This window comes from Sitophilus oryzae, unplaced genomic scaffold, assembly GCF_002938485.1.
Source record: "Sitophilus oryzae breed Bouriz unplaced genomic scaffold, Soryzae_2.0 scaffold_1499_pilon_pilon, whole genome shotgun sequence".
In the NCBI taxonomy this organism is placed as follows: domain Eukaryota; kingdom Metazoa; phylum Arthropoda; class Insecta; order Coleoptera; family Curculionidae; genus Sitophilus; species Sitophilus oryzae.
The window spans coordinates 3,227,641-3,246,480 of NW_022146168.1; the positions used below are offsets into that span (position 1 = coordinate 3,227,641).

At 29.7% G+C, this 18,840-nt stretch overlaps 1 protein-coding gene across 1 annotated transcript in view; it reads left to right on the forward strand.

The window, feature by feature from the left end:
• The window catches only part of LOC115877846 (rotatin), a 32,762-nt gene that overhangs the window by 2,094 nt on the left and 11,828 nt on the right, over positions 1 to 18,840 (forward strand). The window contains exons 8-17 of the mRNA XM_030894168.1: positions 3,274 to 3,493; positions 3,542 to 3,803; positions 3,856 to 4,055; positions 5,021 to 5,280; positions 8,010 to 8,175; positions 9,584 to 9,893; positions 9,955 to 10,158; positions 17,121 to 17,391; positions 17,445 to 17,635; positions 17,685 to 17,957. Coding sequence (XP_030750028.1) covers positions 3,274 to 3,493; positions 3,542 to 3,803; positions 3,856 to 4,055; positions 5,021 to 5,280; positions 8,010 to 8,175; positions 9,584 to 9,893; positions 9,955 to 10,158; positions 17,121 to 17,391; positions 17,445 to 17,635; positions 17,685 to 17,957 — 2,357 coding nt within the window. The remainder of the gene's footprint in view (positions 1 to 3,273; positions 3,494 to 3,541; positions 3,804 to 3,855; positions 4,056 to 5,020; positions 5,281 to 8,009; positions 8,176 to 9,583; positions 9,894 to 9,954; positions 10,159 to 17,120; positions 17,392 to 17,444; positions 17,636 to 17,684; positions 17,958 to 18,840) is intronic.

Below are 18,840 nucleotides of genomic sequence, written 5' to 3' on the forward strand. Positions count from 1 at the left end.
ACATTTGTATAGCTATACCCTGCTGGTCATCCAATTTATGTGGTCTGGATTTTAATGACGCGTATTTATCAATTTTAACATTTTTGACGTCACCCCTCGTTTTCGCGCTAAGCGAATTTCCATGAATTTCAATCATTAATTTAAATACTTTCCAGATGGAAATTGTACAAACTGATTTTACATATATATGTTTTAGGTAAAAATGGGTGCGTTCAGGGACGGTCAGCGGCTGAGTAAGCGATTTCCCTAAACGGTCTCTTTTTACACACAAAATCAGTCAGCCGCTGAGCAAACTACTCAGCGGTCGGTCAGCCGCTGTTGTTTTCTGAACGCGCACAATGTATTAGAAATCATAAATATTTAAATTATACCCGACACGTGCAAGGACCTCATTGCTGAAAATTGCAATGCACTAAAAGTAAATGGATGAGTTTTTTAAAATTTGAAAAATTGGTCAAGTGCGAGTCGGACTCGCGCACGAAGGGTTCAGTACCATTCATTATCTCTACAACATTAGACACTATATTATTATAAACTTTTTTTCCTATTTAGCTGAAATTTTGAATGCTATAATAATAAGTAATTTAAAAAAATGAAGAAACACATTACTAAAAATTGTATTAAGGTACGTTCAGGCTGAGAGCGTCGAGCGTCCTGTCGCGTTTGCGTCGCGTCCGCGTGTCGAAATGGAATCAATTCACTTAACTTAAATTAGACCTTTCAGGTAGACAGCGTCGCGTTTGGCGTTGCGCTAGCGTCCGTTGAGCGTCGGGGTTCGAGTTCAGTGGGGCGGACGCGACGCAAACGCGACGCGACGCTCGACGCTCTCAGCCTGAATGTACCTTTATTCAATAATAAATATGTAAAAATTAAAAAAAAACGATTAAAAAAAGTCGCCTTGACTAGGATTCGAACCTGCCTTACTACGGCTCCAACGTCATAGCAGCGTAAAGTCCTAACGCTTTAAACCACGCGGCCACCGATAACTTGAAAGATTCTATGTAAAATTCTTACTTTAAAAGATATTGTTTAGTGAAAGCACTTTTTTATTTATAAACAATTATTTAATTCTGTTTTACTATTTGTTCTTATAGCGACAACATAGATACATTATCTGTCAAAATTTCAACTGTCTAGCTATAACGGTTCATAAGATAGACCTTTCTGACAGACGGACAGCGAAGTCTTAGTAATAGGGTTCCCGTTTTTATCCTTTGGGTACGGAACCCTAATTAAAAAAAGAAAACAAGCCTATGGATTTTTTCTTATTTAAACATTTTTTAAAAGATCCAAGCTTCATAATAAAAAAGTGTCAATATCTAAAGTAGTTCTTGGGTTATCGCGTGTTAAAAAGTTGAGTTATTAAATTAACGCGATTATTGACGTTTTCTCGTTATAAAAAAATGGACACCCTAACTATATCCTCATAATTCCATTTCAGATGCTCAGAAACATATCTAATGATTTTATCTAGTTATCTTTTCGAAAATAAAAGTCTTTTAAAAATAAGTGGTTTGCGATCGTGATTTTACTTTACTTCATAGAGAAAGGCGTACCGGGGAAATGTGGTAACGCCAATGGCCTCTAAATAAAGTAGACCCGGCATTTCATTCATAAAAAGGAAAAAATCAGAATCAGACATTCGTTTCTTGTTTTATGCGAGTGGGAACAAGACGGGCTGATCGCAGTCATGAAGGATTCCCGAGTGAATGGCAACGCTGTTCAGAGATCTTGAGAATGTGTGCCAGTGGCGTAGTTACTTTGTAATATATAATTTAATATTATATCCGCGTAAATACCGCGAAAAATAAACGGCGTCCAGTTGGCTTGGAAATGACGATCGATGACATTTCCCATATAATTTTACATATAAAATGACAGGGATCTTCATTTCATAGCCATCGTTGACACCGTTTTTATTCGATCATACGATATGATTTTTGGATATGATATATTGTTGTGCTCGATGGCTCTTCAAATTTTGAAAATGACTACGACTACGAAATTACTATAATAATTAAATATTATGAGCAAAATATTCAATAAAACCAAACGTGACGCAACTAACTTAATGTAATTCATTACTTATAACGGTACATTCCAAAACTGTGTGATTTACTAATACATATTTCCAAAGATTTTTCTCTATTTTACCTTTCGGTACCGCACTGATGTAACATAGCCTTACTCACCTTCGAAATGAAACTTCTAGGTTTAAACCGTCTCTATTTTTACAACTTAAGCAAGTTCGCACCATTGTCTTATTGTTTCTCAATAAAATCACTAAAAGCAATACCACAAAACACTAAAATATCTGGAAATCACCTCGTAAAACATTTCGAAAAACCACAACACATTGGCAACGCTGTAGAGCAATTTATGAACGAATTCGTACTGGATGTTTTGTTGGCTGCCTAAATTTAGGAGTGAAGAGAGTAAAATGCGTACGTTTTCGGCATCAGCTGGCGTTGCGACGTTGTCGATTGTTTTATGTTAAATTTCTTAAAAACTAAAAATTATAATTACAGAAGATTTAAACCTTTACTTATTACCTTTACTACAAAGTTTACTACCCTTAATTATTATCGGTTTAAAGTATTCTACAACGTAATCTGTATTTGGAATTATGGAATTCCTGGTTTATAATGTGGGTTAGCTATCCCCGTACGTATACGTAGGTAAGATTTCCTTTTAAATGCGGCCGAAGTAGAAATTTGGTATACATGCAATTTTCTAAGGCAATGATGGATTTCGCCAAAATGTAAGTCGCCGGTCTAATTTATTTCGATGTCATCGGGTAACGCTGCAACAGCACACCGTCGCATTTCTCTCACTCCGAGTTAAGGTGAAATCTTTAAAAATAAAAGACAATAAATCTTTAAATTAAAAGACAAAACTTAGGATTAACGTTAACTTAGGAATAAGTTTGTAGCTTAAATTAATTTCTATTGAGAATAATCAGTAAAAGAACAAATATTTGCATTAAAAAACATTTATTTAATAATGATTAGGCTTAAATATACATTAAAATGTACTGTTAAAAAAACGGTGTCCAGTTGGCTGGGAAATGGCGATCAATGACATTTCCCATATAAATTTGATTCATTAACACACGTGTAAATACCAACCCAAAATTACGACTTGCCAGCACGGTATACAGTTAGTGGCAACACAGGTGGCAATAACTAATAGAGGGTGGTAATGATGGTTTGTTACTCGGTTTGTTATTAGATAAATTTTTCTATGTAACATTAAAGTTTTGTTTTGTTCTAGAGTCGAATCAATATCTTTAGAAGCCAATTTTAGTTACAAAGTCATATACCTATATTTGCTATGCATATGTGCAAAGTGGTTAAAGACATTTGTACCTCTATCAAAAAGTAAAATAACTTTGCCCAAAAATTTTAAAACATCTATTACAAACAGTCTCTTAGACGTGAGCTTAGGGAGATTGTTTCCTAAAGTTCACAAGTGTCTGCTTGAATTTGTAGAGGTAACATATAACATAATTTTCAGAAATATTCGCCTAATACTTATTTAGAGTTTCAGCACGACAGAAAACCAAGGAGATTTGGAAAAATACAAAAAAGTAACTGTAATATGCAATGGATTGGCTGCTACAGTTAAATTCTTAAATAATGCAGATAACTTGCCACTATCCGAATGTATCAGCTTAGCTGAAGAAGCATTACCAAGTATACAGTTTCATAAAAGCGAGAAGTATTTAAAAAGGTTTATTGATTTTTGTTCTGAAAAACTGTATGCATATAGCAATAACTATGAACTAGTGAAGTTAGCACAAGGTAATTAATATTTTATTTTTTATTATATAAATGTCATAATAGTATATTTTAGATGTAATAGCAAAATTATTAGCTCACTGTGACTTCATTGTTCAGAAACTAGTGTACAAATTATGTTGTCAGAAGATTATTGATAATATTGGAACTAAAATAAATCTTATATCAACAGTAGAAGTTGGCGCACAAGCTTATTTTCTTTTTAGTTCAAAGATACTAACTGAAATGGCTGTTTTTGGATTGAACAATGACAATGTAAAGTTGAAATATTTTTATTAATACTAAAACATAGTCGCGCTTGCGTGACCAATGTCTTAACTGCAGTATTGCCAAATTGTGGTTACACCCACATTTTAATTATTCAAATCGTATTGATAATGGGCTCTTTCACAAAAAATAAAATACCTAATTCAAGGACAAAATCTGAAATAGAAGACTATTTTCAGTATATTTATCCAAAAAAAAATAGTTCCATGACATTGAATATTTTTTTATAGGCCCTCAAAATTGCTTTAATTTGGAATAATTTTAAAGTGCCAATTGATGATGTATGAAAAATACGCCCAATCACATTGCAGAACCGTGCTTGTGCGACAGCCAATAACTGGCAACATTGCGATTTGATTTGACGTGCATGATGAATAATAATTTTGAGGTTAAATTTTTTGTATACTCCGTTTGTGAAAGCTTGTAATAAAATTTTAAGTTTTAAATTGTTATTTTTTGATAATTTGTTCCATCATGGTCGTACCAGAACCTGGATTCGAAAAGGCGTCATCTGATAACCTTCCTAAGGTTGACGCCGAAATTGTTAAATTTTAAATGGGTCAGCATGGTGGCCCGGCGGTGTTGCCGCTTTTCAACATGCCAGGTGTGACGTATTAAAAATAAAGGGCGGGTTTTTATTCTGGGCCTTTTTGTTTTTATTTATTATCTTAAGAATGACTTCAAGTTTTTCGAAAGTGAGATAGCAGAAAATTCTAGAATAAATTGCTTTATTCAATTATGCGAATTCCAAAATATAGTGAAAGAGCCCATTGCTCAAAATGTTATACCATGCTTTGTTTTCATAAGATAAAGGACAAAATTTAAAATATTGCATTTTGGAACTTTTCTAATGATCTTATGTATTGCAGTGTAGATTATAGATATTGATGACTTTTAGTTTATAAATTTGTTAACTGTCAGTTTTTCTTATATACTGTTATTTATTTTGCTAGATAAGTGAATATGCAAAGGATATATTGCTCTACATTCTTAAATGCAAGATCATTGTGTCTGAAAATGTTTGGTATAAATGTTTGGAAGCACTAATTCCATCTTTACCGCTAATTCTGTGTTATGCAGAAACTCAATCCACGTTTGGCCAAGTCATACTTAATTTAGTAGATCCAGATACAGCCAAAAACATGTCGTTCCCTAATATTGTTATGCTTAGAAGTAATGTTCAACTACTATATGCTAAGGACGCTTATCTAAGGTATATAATATAGATTTATAGATAAAATGAATGGGATGATGAAAATTGTATTTGAAAATTGTCGAATGTTTACTTTGAGACAATGTAAAGTGTAGAAAACTGTACAGCGACAAAATATTTTTATTTATTTGTCTGTTTTACACAAAGACATTATAAAAATAGACCGAACATCTCATTCATAAATACTCCTTGGAAGTGTATCAAACATTCCAATGTGTCAGACAAGGACAGAAGAGACAGAGAAGTGTAAAATTTCCGACCCCGGCAACTAGGCGCATTTGGATTGTTCCAATGGCCAGTGGCGTATCGTTTTTTGGAAGGAATTTAATTAGTAAAGTAAAAGTAAAGTAATTAGTAAAATTTTTACTCCATATTAATATACTACATTAATACTTTTTCGTCAGATGAGTTTTGTTATAAGGTCTAATATAATAATATAATTAATATCCCATATATACTTATGTTGAAACGTTAGTAGGTAGTTCTCGAAAATCGCTCCAACGTCGATTTTCAATTTAAACTTTCAGTTACTTCTATATAAACTTTCAGTTACTTTTGAATATTTACGGGGGACTCAAGTTTCTGAAACAGTTCTATAATAGCTTTGTGGTTGGTGACTTTTCTTTCAATTTTTTTTCAGAATATGCAGGCAATGCTAAAGCACATTTTAGACATTTTTGTAAACATAGGTGGCCGGAACATATTTTCAAACGAAAGTTGTAGATTTGCCATTAAATTTCCATTCCAGAAATACCTAGGGTTGCCACCTGTCCTTTTTTGAAAAGGACAGTCCTTTTTTGAAATAACTTTTTTTGACTTAAAAAGTCATTTTTATTTACGTATTTTCCCTGAGAAAATTACCTACAGCAAACAGAAATATTCTTTTCGTCCAAATTTAATTAGAGATGTTATAAAAGTTATAAATAAATTTTTCTTCTTTAGAATAGGCAACATTATTTAGAACTTCCCATTTAATCTCAAATGATAGTTTAGGTTTTAGTTTTACCTTTTTTGATCTTAAAAAGAACTTTTCAAAATTAATTAGTAACGATTTAGTTAGTTCGCAATCGATAGCTTCCTGTGAAGTACTGTGTAATATTTCTTTAATCTTGTATTATTAATAACTTCCTATACCTAAAATAAATTTTTAATTCTAATGAGAAAATTGTGTTTTTTTGAAAATATAATACAAGATTTGACTTTCGGTCTTCTTCTTGTATTATGATAGCTCTGATACGAGGCAATTACCTTTTAGTTCTCAATAGAAGGCATTTATCATTAAAAGTATCAAATCTGTGTGCTACAGTATGGGATTTCTGTCGCATAATAATGAATATTACGTTTATTTACAAACCCATTACTTTTAAAAGTAGCTTCATCAGACAATCAAATTTTAGTTAAATGTCTCAATCTTCATGGACTGTATTAAGCATATGTATTGCGGTTTGAATCACCCTGTATGTTGACAAAAATATTTTGAAAATGTGCGTTACAATGGCCCCCATATTATGTAAAAAATTGAAATAAAAATCACAAACCAAAAACCTAATAGGTAAAAAGCTTTTTTGGAGGCCTGGGTCACTCTGTATATAGGTATGTATAAAACTAGTAGCCTAAAAATTATTTACAGTTCGTCCTATTCTAAAAAAAAAGGTAAACACATCGTACAAATAACTCTAGGAAGAGGTATTTGTACGGTGGTAAAAAATTGTCTAAACAAGGCCGAAGGGGCAGATATAATAAAGCAGTAAAATGTAAAAAATGTCGGGTAAACACCTTTGTTTATTTGTTGAGCAAAATTCCTTTAGAATATCGTATATAATGACCAAAATATGACGCAATTTTAAGAAAAAAATGTCAGTTTCTGGCTTATAATAAAGTTTCATATGCAACGTTTATATTCAAATTTGTTATGATCTACAACAGTTAGGTAGTAATTGAGACGAATTATAATTCAATTACCGGCTACTACGTTCTTGTTTTAATAGATCAAAATTCAACAAATATAATTAGAAATTATTTTAATTTAAGGGGCTCCCTTGTAAGACGCCTATGTACAATTACGGCGGAAATTTGTACCTACCTGTGAAAAGACAAATTCGGGTAATTTGAGCTTATTTTTCCACACACTTGACACTGTCGTACCATATTGAAAATTCGCAGATTTAAAAGTACGTTAAACAAAAACAAATACTACTGAAAAACACTGAAAAGTTCACTTCGGACTTGATTCCGACTTCAAACACACCGTAAGCTAAACGTAGTATGCTATAACGGACCATGGGCCGTCGCGAGGGGTGGTGGGACGGACGACTCATTTTCATTCTGGAAGACTAGCAGCGACGTTGCCAATAGTTCTAGACGTTTCAGCACATTAAACAGTAAACATGTCCTTTAATAGTAATGCATATATCCTCTGGTTAATAACATATTATTACACATGCTTCTTTAAAAATAAACTATTAATTTAATTAAGAAATTGAGATTTATTGATATCCGGTGCAGGTTTTAAAGTCACCTTTTCTGCAAATCAAACTAAGTAGATAGGCGCAAATTTGAGATGTGGCAATGTCGCCTTCTCTATCTCAGTTGGTTTTTAGAGTACGTAGTCAACCTCCGATTGTTTGATCGGGTTAAAATGCGCAATGTGATATCTGTTCTTCCTAAATCTATGGTTTTACACTATAAATTTTTAAGTGAAATATAATATAATTTAATATTTTTTTTAGAAATGAAGCATTTTCAAGATTATGTTGGTTAATAGCTTGCCAAGAAAATTCTAGAGAACTTCTTCCAAAGTTTAACACAATTTATGACAAAGGATTTGCTAATGTGTGCCAAATTAAGAAAATATTAGATATTAATAAAATTAGAAAGTCTGAACACTTCTATCAGGTATATTTTTCTATATTTTTGTTTTGCTTGTGTAAGTATTTTTTGCTGGTGCTACGTTATCATAATTATATTCAATTAACTTTTAGTTGCTCAATTAACTGTCTTAAGAAATGTATAATAGAGAACAAATACTACATATAAATGTTAAATCTGAAAAAAATGCTGAGTATTTCCCAGGAAACTGAAAACTGAAAAAGATTTTTTTTGTACAATACCACTGGATTAAAATCCGAAACCAGTTCTTCAGTGTGTGTTTGGTTAGATTTAACTATTTTAAATATAATTTTCTCCTATCATTTTTTTTCTGTCTTCTGAACGCTAACCGTTTTGTCACTCTTTCTTAGCTAAGCGTTCTGTGTTGGTTTAAAAATTATCTTTCTAGTAGAAAAGCACTGAGAGGCTGGTTTCTTGTTAGGTTCTAACCCAATAGCATTTTTCAAAAATTAATCTTTGTATTTTTTGTTTCAATGGCAAAAACTAATATTTTCTCTAGAAGCGCATTATTATCCTTAAAAATTCATGGAAAGAATACGTAAAGTAGATTTTTTATATTTTCACATCAATTTTGCTTTATTCAAATAAAAATATCGATTTACACCTTTATAAATGTGAGAAATTGTTAGAACTTTAAGGAGAGGTGAAACATAGCATTTCTTCTTTCAGCTTTTCAACTTCCCAATAGGGTGCAGAGATTTAAATTAACTTGTTTAATAACTTATAATAAATCGAAAAATATCTGTAGAACTTTCCTATAAAGGTATAAAAAATTATTCCTATAACAAATATACCCTACATCTCTCCATCAAATAAAATGTTACACTTGCTGTTGTAGCATTTAAATATTTTTAATAGAGCGATTTTTGAAGTGATTAGTTTGAATCCATTAGAATGGAACGAGGGTGGTTCATTAGCATATTTGGAAAAAGCATTTTTTTACGAATAATTTGATACCACGCTCTTTGTATTTCAAGTCAAATTCTCGTTATGAACCGCATGTTACAATTTCAAATAAACCATATGCGAAAATGTCAATAGTTGACATATGATATGTCATTCTATTCAGAGTGTCATTTTCTATCGAATAAAGTAAAAAAATATGGATGATGCCATTTAAAAACCAAAAGTTGTAGTCAGTTCCGGTGAAACCGAAAGTGACCGAAAACAATTATTGAATATGTCAATCAATCCTAATTTATATCATATACTAACATACTAAATCTCGTTGTTTTATCCGAAAAAATAAAAAAGTTATAGGGGTGAGCCACTTTTGAGACGCACCCGTTATTTTCATAAAACAACGCACGTCCATATATTATGATATGATTATGACCGAATACCGATGCCCCATTATTTCAAATCTGTTTGTCAAAATAATTATTATTATTTAACTCTAACACTCTTTTTTTAGCCTAGCAGTTTAAGTCAAGTGTTAGACCTCCTTAAATCTCCAAATGTAGAACCTGTTATAAGGAGATCAGCCTTAAATCAAGTTAGTGTCATGGTAGAAGATCACTTACTGCATGACATATTTCTGGAATTTAATGGAACTGATTTAATTATAGAGATAATGGAAAACTGCTTAAAGGAAAAGGATTTTAAAGACTATCCTGATTCTATTATACCTGTGATATCTATTCTTAAAAGCATTGCTTTATTTAATTCTAACGTGAGATATATTCTTAGTACCAACATAAATGTATTGTTTTATACCTTAAGAGGTAAACTGATTTGAAGATAGAATAATTTATGTCACATTTATTTTTCTTTCTTAATTTATAGGTGTCTTTTTATTTTTTACCGATGATAGAGTAAGACAGGATGCGTCAACATTGTTATTTATTTTAATTTTTAATGACTATATCATTGGGACTCCTTCAAGAGGCAATTTTTCCATACCTGTAATATTTGAAGAGAAGTTATTTGTGCCGTTTAACTGTAATGTACACATGAGAACGAGCCAAAACACTGAGGAAAGTTTGTATTGTAAGTAATTATTATTTTTATTTGATTCACTTGCCAACTGTTATTTTAGTTTTTCTTATACAGAGTGTGCCAAAAAAATTGCAACAAATGGAGCGTTGAAAAAAATCTGCATATTTTTTTGCAACAATTCGATTACAAAAGAATGCCATTCGTTTCGAACTTTTTAGAACATCCTGTAGCAATATGCTACAATAGAGAACAAAAGCACTGACTAATAATACGTAAACGTTTACATATGCATTAGGGTGTCCGTTATTTCCCAAGTTGATTTTTTTTTCGCTGCCGCCCTCTGAAGTTTTAGTTTTTGGTCTAAAATAAATTATCCAACATAAACAAGCTCTTAATTTTTAATTTAAACCATGCCGGAATCATGATACTTTTTCCAATTAAATAACATGAGATTTTCTGACCTTTTGCATTTTTTTTATCTCCAAAGCAAATGAACCTACAGCTTTGACAAACAACATATTCTAATACAAAATTTTACGCTCTACAAAAAAGGTCTCTTTAGTTTTTTCCATAAAAACATTCCTTTAAAAGTTATTCGCGGTCAAACTTATGCACATAGATTATAATCAAATTTCTGCTGTAAATTTGTAAATCATTCACTGCAAATTTTCATTGCGCCTTTTAATTTTGACTAAAAAAGGATCTAGAGCCATACTTTTTTCAATAAAGCAATATTTCTTTACTAACTTTAATATGGAAAACTAATATTGCGCCATCTATGATCAGTTGATCAAAACTATAATTTAAGGTTATTGTTTCATTGCCTTTCAGTGTTTGTAAATGTGTGTCAAGTGTCAATTCAAAAACGAATGAACAAATTTCGAGTGGTTTTTATCTTAAATATTACTTGTATCGAATTAATTAATTAAATTATTAATTAATTAAATTAAATTAGTAATTAATGAAATTAATTTAATTAATTCGTTACAAGTAATATTTAAGATAAAAACGACTCGAAATTTATTCATTCTTTTTTGAATTGACACTTGACACACATTTACGAACACTGAAAGGCAATGAAACAATAACGTTAAATTATAGTTTTGATCGATTGATCATAGATGGCACAATATTAGTTTTCCATATTAATTTTGGTCTTTGAATAAGAAGACTAAGGAAGGAGCATAATGCTATCCATGTATTCATGCATGGTGGGCGGAAAAGCCACCATAAAAGCTCTCTAGGGTGGGGATCCTTGACAGTTCTGTTTGACGATTCATTTGACATATTTGAAATTTTGTGGATTTGTCAGTCTTTACGGAGCTTATTTTATGTTATTTATTATTTATTCTACTACTGATAGTTGTATAAAGGTAGTAAATCTAGATGGAAATTGTGGCAGAACTTAAATTAACAGTGACACTATCGCGATTTATCGAAAAAGACTCTAAAATAGTTGGTTGTGTAGCGTGCGGTAGATCTCGGCAAAAATTGAGTGAAATAATGGAATAACTTTTCGCTAGTAAGTGACTATATAATATACATACGTGTAGTAAACCGATCATTTATGAAATTCACTTAAATTAACTAAATTATATATTTTTCTTGCATTTTTAGCTTTTATTTATTACTTGTCAAAGATTAGATGTCAAAGAATTTAGATACGTTAATTTGACTTACCTGCTTCAGTAGCGTATCGGATGTTTGTGTTAATAAATACTTATTATAACTTATCTATTTTTATTAGAATTATATATTTTATAACAATTTTAATAACTACCAACATTTATTCACAACGTAAAATAAAACAACAAATTATTAAGTCTACCCCACGTCTACCCTACATCATAGTTTTACATTTTTTAAATAAAATTAGAACGACACTGATAAACCGGAATTTAAGTCGGCCATATTTGAGGCCCATCGCGGTGTACCTAAGATTTTTGATATGCTCCTTCCTTAGTCTTCTTATTCAAAGATTTTGGTAAAGAAATATTGTTTTATTGAAAAAAGTATGGCTCTAGATCCTTTTTTAGTCAAAATCAAAAAGCGCAATTAAAATTGGCAGTGAATGATAGAAAAATTTGATTATAAACTATGTGCATAACTTTAACCGCGAATAACATTTCAAGGAATATTTTTATGGAAAAACCCAAAGAGACCTTTTTTGTAGAGCGTAAAATAATTAGAATATGTCTTTGTCGAAGCTGTAGGTTCATTTGCTTTGGAGATAAAAAAATAAATGCAAAAGGTCAGAAAATCCCATGTTATTTAAATGGGATAAGTATAATAATTCCGGCACGGTTTAAATTGAAAATTAAGACTCTAAACGTTCTCTAACCCAGTGTGAGTACATATTATCAAAGCAAAACCTTTGAAGGCGGGTAAAAAAACAATAACTCACAATCTTTAAGTTGTTTAATTTAAATTTTAATGCTTAACAAAAGCAAGGAGGGCGACATGTTTCGGGAATTTAAACTATTCCCATCATCAGGCCCAAAGCTAAAACAATTACTGAGGCCAAATTTATAAAATACAATCACAACAAGTTAAAAAGTCAAAAAATTATATCTATCACAAAAATTGTTCAATCACAGATAACAATATGGTATGCTAAATTTGAAAAATTAAAAACAACTAGACCAAAATCATAAGGTGAGGGTAGCCGTATAATCAACTATAATTAGATAAATTGAAAGAAAAAACAAGGCAATAATCAAATCATACCTCAATGCACAATTTTAAGAAATTTACTTAAGCATTAGTTAAATTTATTTTGAGAGATATATTTTTTATATATTTTTTTTGTATTAGTAATGTAAGTTGAGAATTAATTATTTCAATATGTATATGCTGATATTCAATTTTGTAGGATAAATTTTTTAGTTATGTTAGTTAAGAACAAGTTAAGAATTATGTTTATTTTTTTATTTTTTAATTAGTATATGTTGAATGTTAATTTATATTTCAAATTTATATATTGTAGAAAATTAATATTTACTTTAGTTTAATTTTTAGGAATTTAATATTTATTTTAATTTATATATGTAGAAGAATTATTTTTTATTTTAATTTAATTAAACTTGTGTTCTTTAAAATAAAAGCATACTCACACAAGTCACCTAGGAAGTACAACCACTCGGAAGAAATAAAATTAGTTAGAGCTGTTAACATTTACACAACTCATTCATTGTAATTATAAATTGTATAACTCTTCAAGTAGGAAGCCTTTCGTTGTAATACCAAATAAATGTCTATATCATAATCTCCATACCATCTTATTTCGATTTTATATTTTTAATTTTTGACGAGAATGGATGTTCGTCTTAAAAGAATGTTTCTGTGATAATGTAAAATTAAAATTAAAAAAGGGAGTACTCTGCATCCATCTCTGCATCCATATCTAAGGTGGGTCAATACTTCGAGTATTAGCCCTAACCTTACCCTTAACATTAACCCTAAGAAATTAACCTTGAGAACTTAAGGAAAGGCCGTTCATACTTCTCCTACTTGTCTCAAGAAAATCAATATTCTCGTAAGCGCTTGCGCTCATATAAAACATATGTTTTGAACTAACCTAAATTCACAATTATTTTTAAAATCTCTAATACTAGAGAAACTAATTTTTACATTAATAATTTCTAGACCAAAAAATATATAATTTATTAACATTTATAGACCGTCAAATTCAACAAGTCAGATATTATTTCGAGAATTCTTAAAAGCCAAGCTTTGAGCATGCGCGATTAAGTTTTGAATTAGCATTAGCCCTAAGAATATAAAATATCCCAACCTGTTAGGACTATGGCTAATGTTAGGACCGATACAACGAGAGCATGAACACTAGCGTTCGTTAACGTTGATTCATATTCTTGGGGTTAGGACTAATGTTAGTGTTAGGGCTAAGATCGGAAGCATGAACCCACCATTAGTTTTTTTTTGAAAAAAGAAACGCTGATAGCCCAGATAGGGAGATTATTTTCTTAACCGAAAAAATCAATTTTTTAATATTACAATATGAACAAATTACAAAATAAAACAAAACAATAAGCGCCCTCTGTGTGTGGGAACCAAAAGGCTGCATTATTAATAAGTAAGTAACTGCCTCAAACATTATCACAGAAACATTCTTTTAACACGAACGCCCATTCTCGTCAAAAATTAAAATATAAAATCGAAATAAGATGATATGGAGATTATGATATAGACATTTATTTGGTATTACAACGAAAGGCTTCCTTCTTGAAGAGTTATACAATTTATAATTACAATGAATGAGTTGTGTAAATGTTAACAGCTTTAACTAATTTTATTTCTTCCGAGTGGTTGTACTTCCTAGGTGACTTTTGTGTGAGTATGCTTTTATTTTAAAGAACATACGTTTAATTAAATTAAAATAAAAAATAATTCTTCTACATAGTATATAAATTAAGATAAATATTAAATTCCTAAAAATTAAACTAAAGTAAATATTAATTTTCTACAATATATAAATTTGAAATATAAATTAAAATTCAACATATACTAATTAAAAAATAAACATAATTCTTAACTTGTTCTTAACTAACATAACTAAAAAATTTATCCTACAAAATTGAATATCAGCATATACAGATTAAAATAATTAATTCTCAACTTACATTACTAATACAAAAAAATATATCTCTCAAAATAAATTTAACTAATGCTTAAGTAAATTTCTTTGAATTGTGCATTGAGGTATGATTTGATTGCCTTGTTTTTTCTTTCAATTTATCTAATTATAGTTGATTATACGGCTCCCCTCACCTTATGATTTTGGTCTAGTTCTTTTTAATTTTTCAAATTTAGCATACCATATTGTTATCCGTGATTGAACAATTTTTGTGAAAGATATAATTTTTTGACTTTGTAAAAAATTGTTGACTTTTTAACTTGTTGTGATTGTATTTTATAAATTTGACCTCTGTAATTGTTTTAGCTTTGGGCCTGATGATGGGAATAGTTTAAATTCCCGAAACATGTCGCCCCCCTTGCTTTTTTAAGCATTAAAATTTAAATTAAACAATTTAAACATTGTGAGTTATGGTCCTTTTACCCGCCTTCAAAGGTTTTGCTTTAAAAATTAAGAGCTTGTTTACGTTGGATATTTTTTTTAGGCCAAAAACTAAAACTTCAGAGGGCGGCAGCAAAAAAAAATCAACTTGGGAAATAACGGACACCCTAATATGCATGCGCATTTCTTATATTTTTATAACATATTTTCAAAATTTCCTTGGCTCCTCTATTTTCTGCACATATTTTATTAACCTAAGTACTGCAATTCATCCTCCATTGTAATTCAGTTTAGAAGCACGAAATTTAGAAATAAAGCAATATTAATTTGTAACCAGTAGAAGAGAACATAAATAATACTAATAATTCATAATTATTTTCGTAACAAGTTACTATTTTACAGTTTTTTTTTTCACAAAATAGGCATAGTGATTCGACGAAATTGAGTAATATGAAAATTATTTGAAATCAATGATCTAGGAGATCACAACGATCATCTTTTCAAGAAAGGCCATGGGTATTTCGCCACTTGTACTACAAGAAAATCTACAACATAAAATAGTTATTTTTTGTAATCGCTGCTGCGTTAATCCAACAGCGACCAACTTGTCAGCTGTGATTTACAAATAAACAAATTTGCCTAGCGGACGAAAAATGCTTAACGTTTCGGGAGGTATATCTCTTCTCGTCGTCGGAAGCAAAAAAACAGTTTAGTTACTACCTGATAACAATTACTTAATGAGATAAAACCAAAAAATAAAAAAAATAATAAAAAATATAAAATCTTCTATATATATATATATATATATATATATATATATATATATATATATATATATATATATATATATATATATATATATATATATATATATATATATATATATATATATATATATATATATATATATATATATATATATATATATATATATATATATATATATATATATATATATATATATATATATATATATATATATATATATATATATATATATATATATATATATATATATATATATATATATATATATATAACTTTCTGTATGATTTGGTTTGGTAGTTACTACCAAAGCTTGCTACAACCAAACCAAGTTAAACTTCAAAATTAGTAATTACTACCTTGTAACAATTACTTAATAAGGTAAAACCATAAAGCTTCAAACTTTCTGTATGATTATTTTTTAATTTGTTTTTAATTTTATTTATGTTTATAAAAATCAAAGAAGCCATAACCATACATTACTAACCTCTACAGATGACGGAGCCATACATTTATTTTTATTAGACTGTATTAAAAAGAACCTTTTTTATTTTTTGTTTAGAAGCTATCGCTTCTTTCATAATAATGTTTGCGTTGTTAAGCTGATAAATCTTAGATTTGTGAAAATCGCCCTTTCTTAAATTCTCTTTATGGTCTTTAATTCGAACCTTTAGATGTGAATGTTTCACCAATATAAAATTTATCACATTCACATGGTATTTTGTATATTACATTTCTTGTTTGTTGTCCAGTGTTCATTGGTTTAGTTGGTTAAAATGGATCTAAGTGTATTGTGTATATATATATATATATATATATATATATATATATATATATATTGTGTATGGTTATCACTGTGTGTATTCTGTGTATGATTTGAGGTCTGAATTTCGTTTAATGTTTTGTCATTAAAAGATAGTGGATAGTCGTTTTTTATTAATATATTTTTGATGTGGTTTCTCTCTTTGTTTAGCGAATTAAAAAAGTTAATCGATATTGACGAGTATACAGGGTGTCCCAAAAATAAGTGCAAGTATTTTAACTGGTAGTATAGTTCAACCCAGAGACACGCCTATGAGGATTTTCAAAAAAAATTTGAAAATTCGAAATTTTTGAAAAAAAATTTTCGGAAATTTTTTTAGTTTTTAATTAAAAAATGCTTTTTACTTATATGATATTTTCACTCTTAACAGAGTTTTTAATTTTATTTCAGCTGTTATAACTGATGACAAATGGAGCTTTACTACGATTCAGGTTCAGTGGAACGCTGAAATCAACGGAGGTTTTAAAAATTTAATTGAATTAAGTGAAAGCGATTTGTTGAATCAATTAAGTGTCACTGAAGATATTTTAAAATTAAATATTTCCGATTTGGTACAAATAAAATCATCCTTGATACAGCCATGCATTAAAAAGTATCTTGATTCCATCCAGAGTGCCACATCACACAATGATATAATAGATAGTATATCTTCCGTAATATTGTACGTAATATAAAACAAAAAAATTCATGTTGTTAATTTTAATTTACTTTTAGGTACATTAATTTTTATAATAACGTAAGCAAATTCAATAACAACAGTAATCATGATCAGATTCTTTCTCACCCATGGGAAAAGACTTTCATTAGATTTTTAGAAGTACTTCCTTCAAGCGATGAAGATATAGAACTGTTAAAAAGTGTCATTAAATTTTTGGCGCTTCTTTTACCTTTCTACAAGGATCAAAGTAACTCATGTAAACTACAATAAGAGTTTGTTCTAATTCCTTTTTTTAGGTTCATGTTGGATATCTGATATTGTTAAAAATCCTAATAATTGCTTGCTGAATTTGATAACTTATGAAAATGTGACAAACGAAGAAATTAAAATTCTCAGCCAAGATCTCCTGCATCTTATCACGTTATGTGTAGTTAGGGAACAGCACTATTTAGATCACTATAACTCAAGCAGTTGTAAGACACGAAAAAATTGCAGTAACTGGAATGGTTTGATAAAAATCATCAGCGAGAACTTACTACTCAATAATGCACAACACTTTTATAATTTAGGTATTTTACTAATTATTTTTGGCTAATTATATTGTTACTTATTTCCTTACCGTGATGTAGACAGCTTTAATGAAAAATCAAATGTATTAAAAAGAGATAAAAAATGTTACCTTGATACATTTCTTGTATGCGGTGTTGCCGGATTTTGCACCAAAATTTCAAACAGTACAAGTAGGTGTCTACGAAAAATGTTGCATCCTTCAAGCGGTGAAGATATAGAACTTTTAAAAAGTGTCATTTAGTTTTTGGCGCTTCTTTTACCTTTCTACAAGGATCAAAGTAACGGTTGGAATTTAATTTTTCACAATTACTTAGTTACTCATTTTACTACAGCTATAATAGATTCTTAAACAACTGCCTATATAACAGAAATGTGCATTATTGTATAGCTTAGATATTATATTATCTTCTTTATTATTTTATTTCTCGTACCAACCGGCAACAGTCGGCAACACTGTATACCGCTTTAAGTTTAGTATGTATATGTTACGGTTATGGAGTGTAGAGGTAAGGAGATAAATGGAGATAAAAGAAAAGTTTTTAGAACAGGAAATGATTCAAAGGACAAATATTTGACGTGAAGGCGCGGGTTTCAAAAAAATACAAATTTTATTTTCATGTTACATGAAATAATCAACTTCGCATCACACACACTTTAACCATTGCTAAATAATAAATAAAGCACAAAAAATGGATAAAAAATAATTATTTTACATTATAAAAAATAAAAACAAAGCTTTTTTTTGGGTAATGTTTGGTTGTTATTTTTATTCTCTTATCTATGGCTATGGTTACTTTTCATTTTTTATAAATATGCGTTATTAGCGCCACTGTGGTTATTTGGTGAACCCTTATCCTTCCCATTTTGTGACTAGTTTTTCAA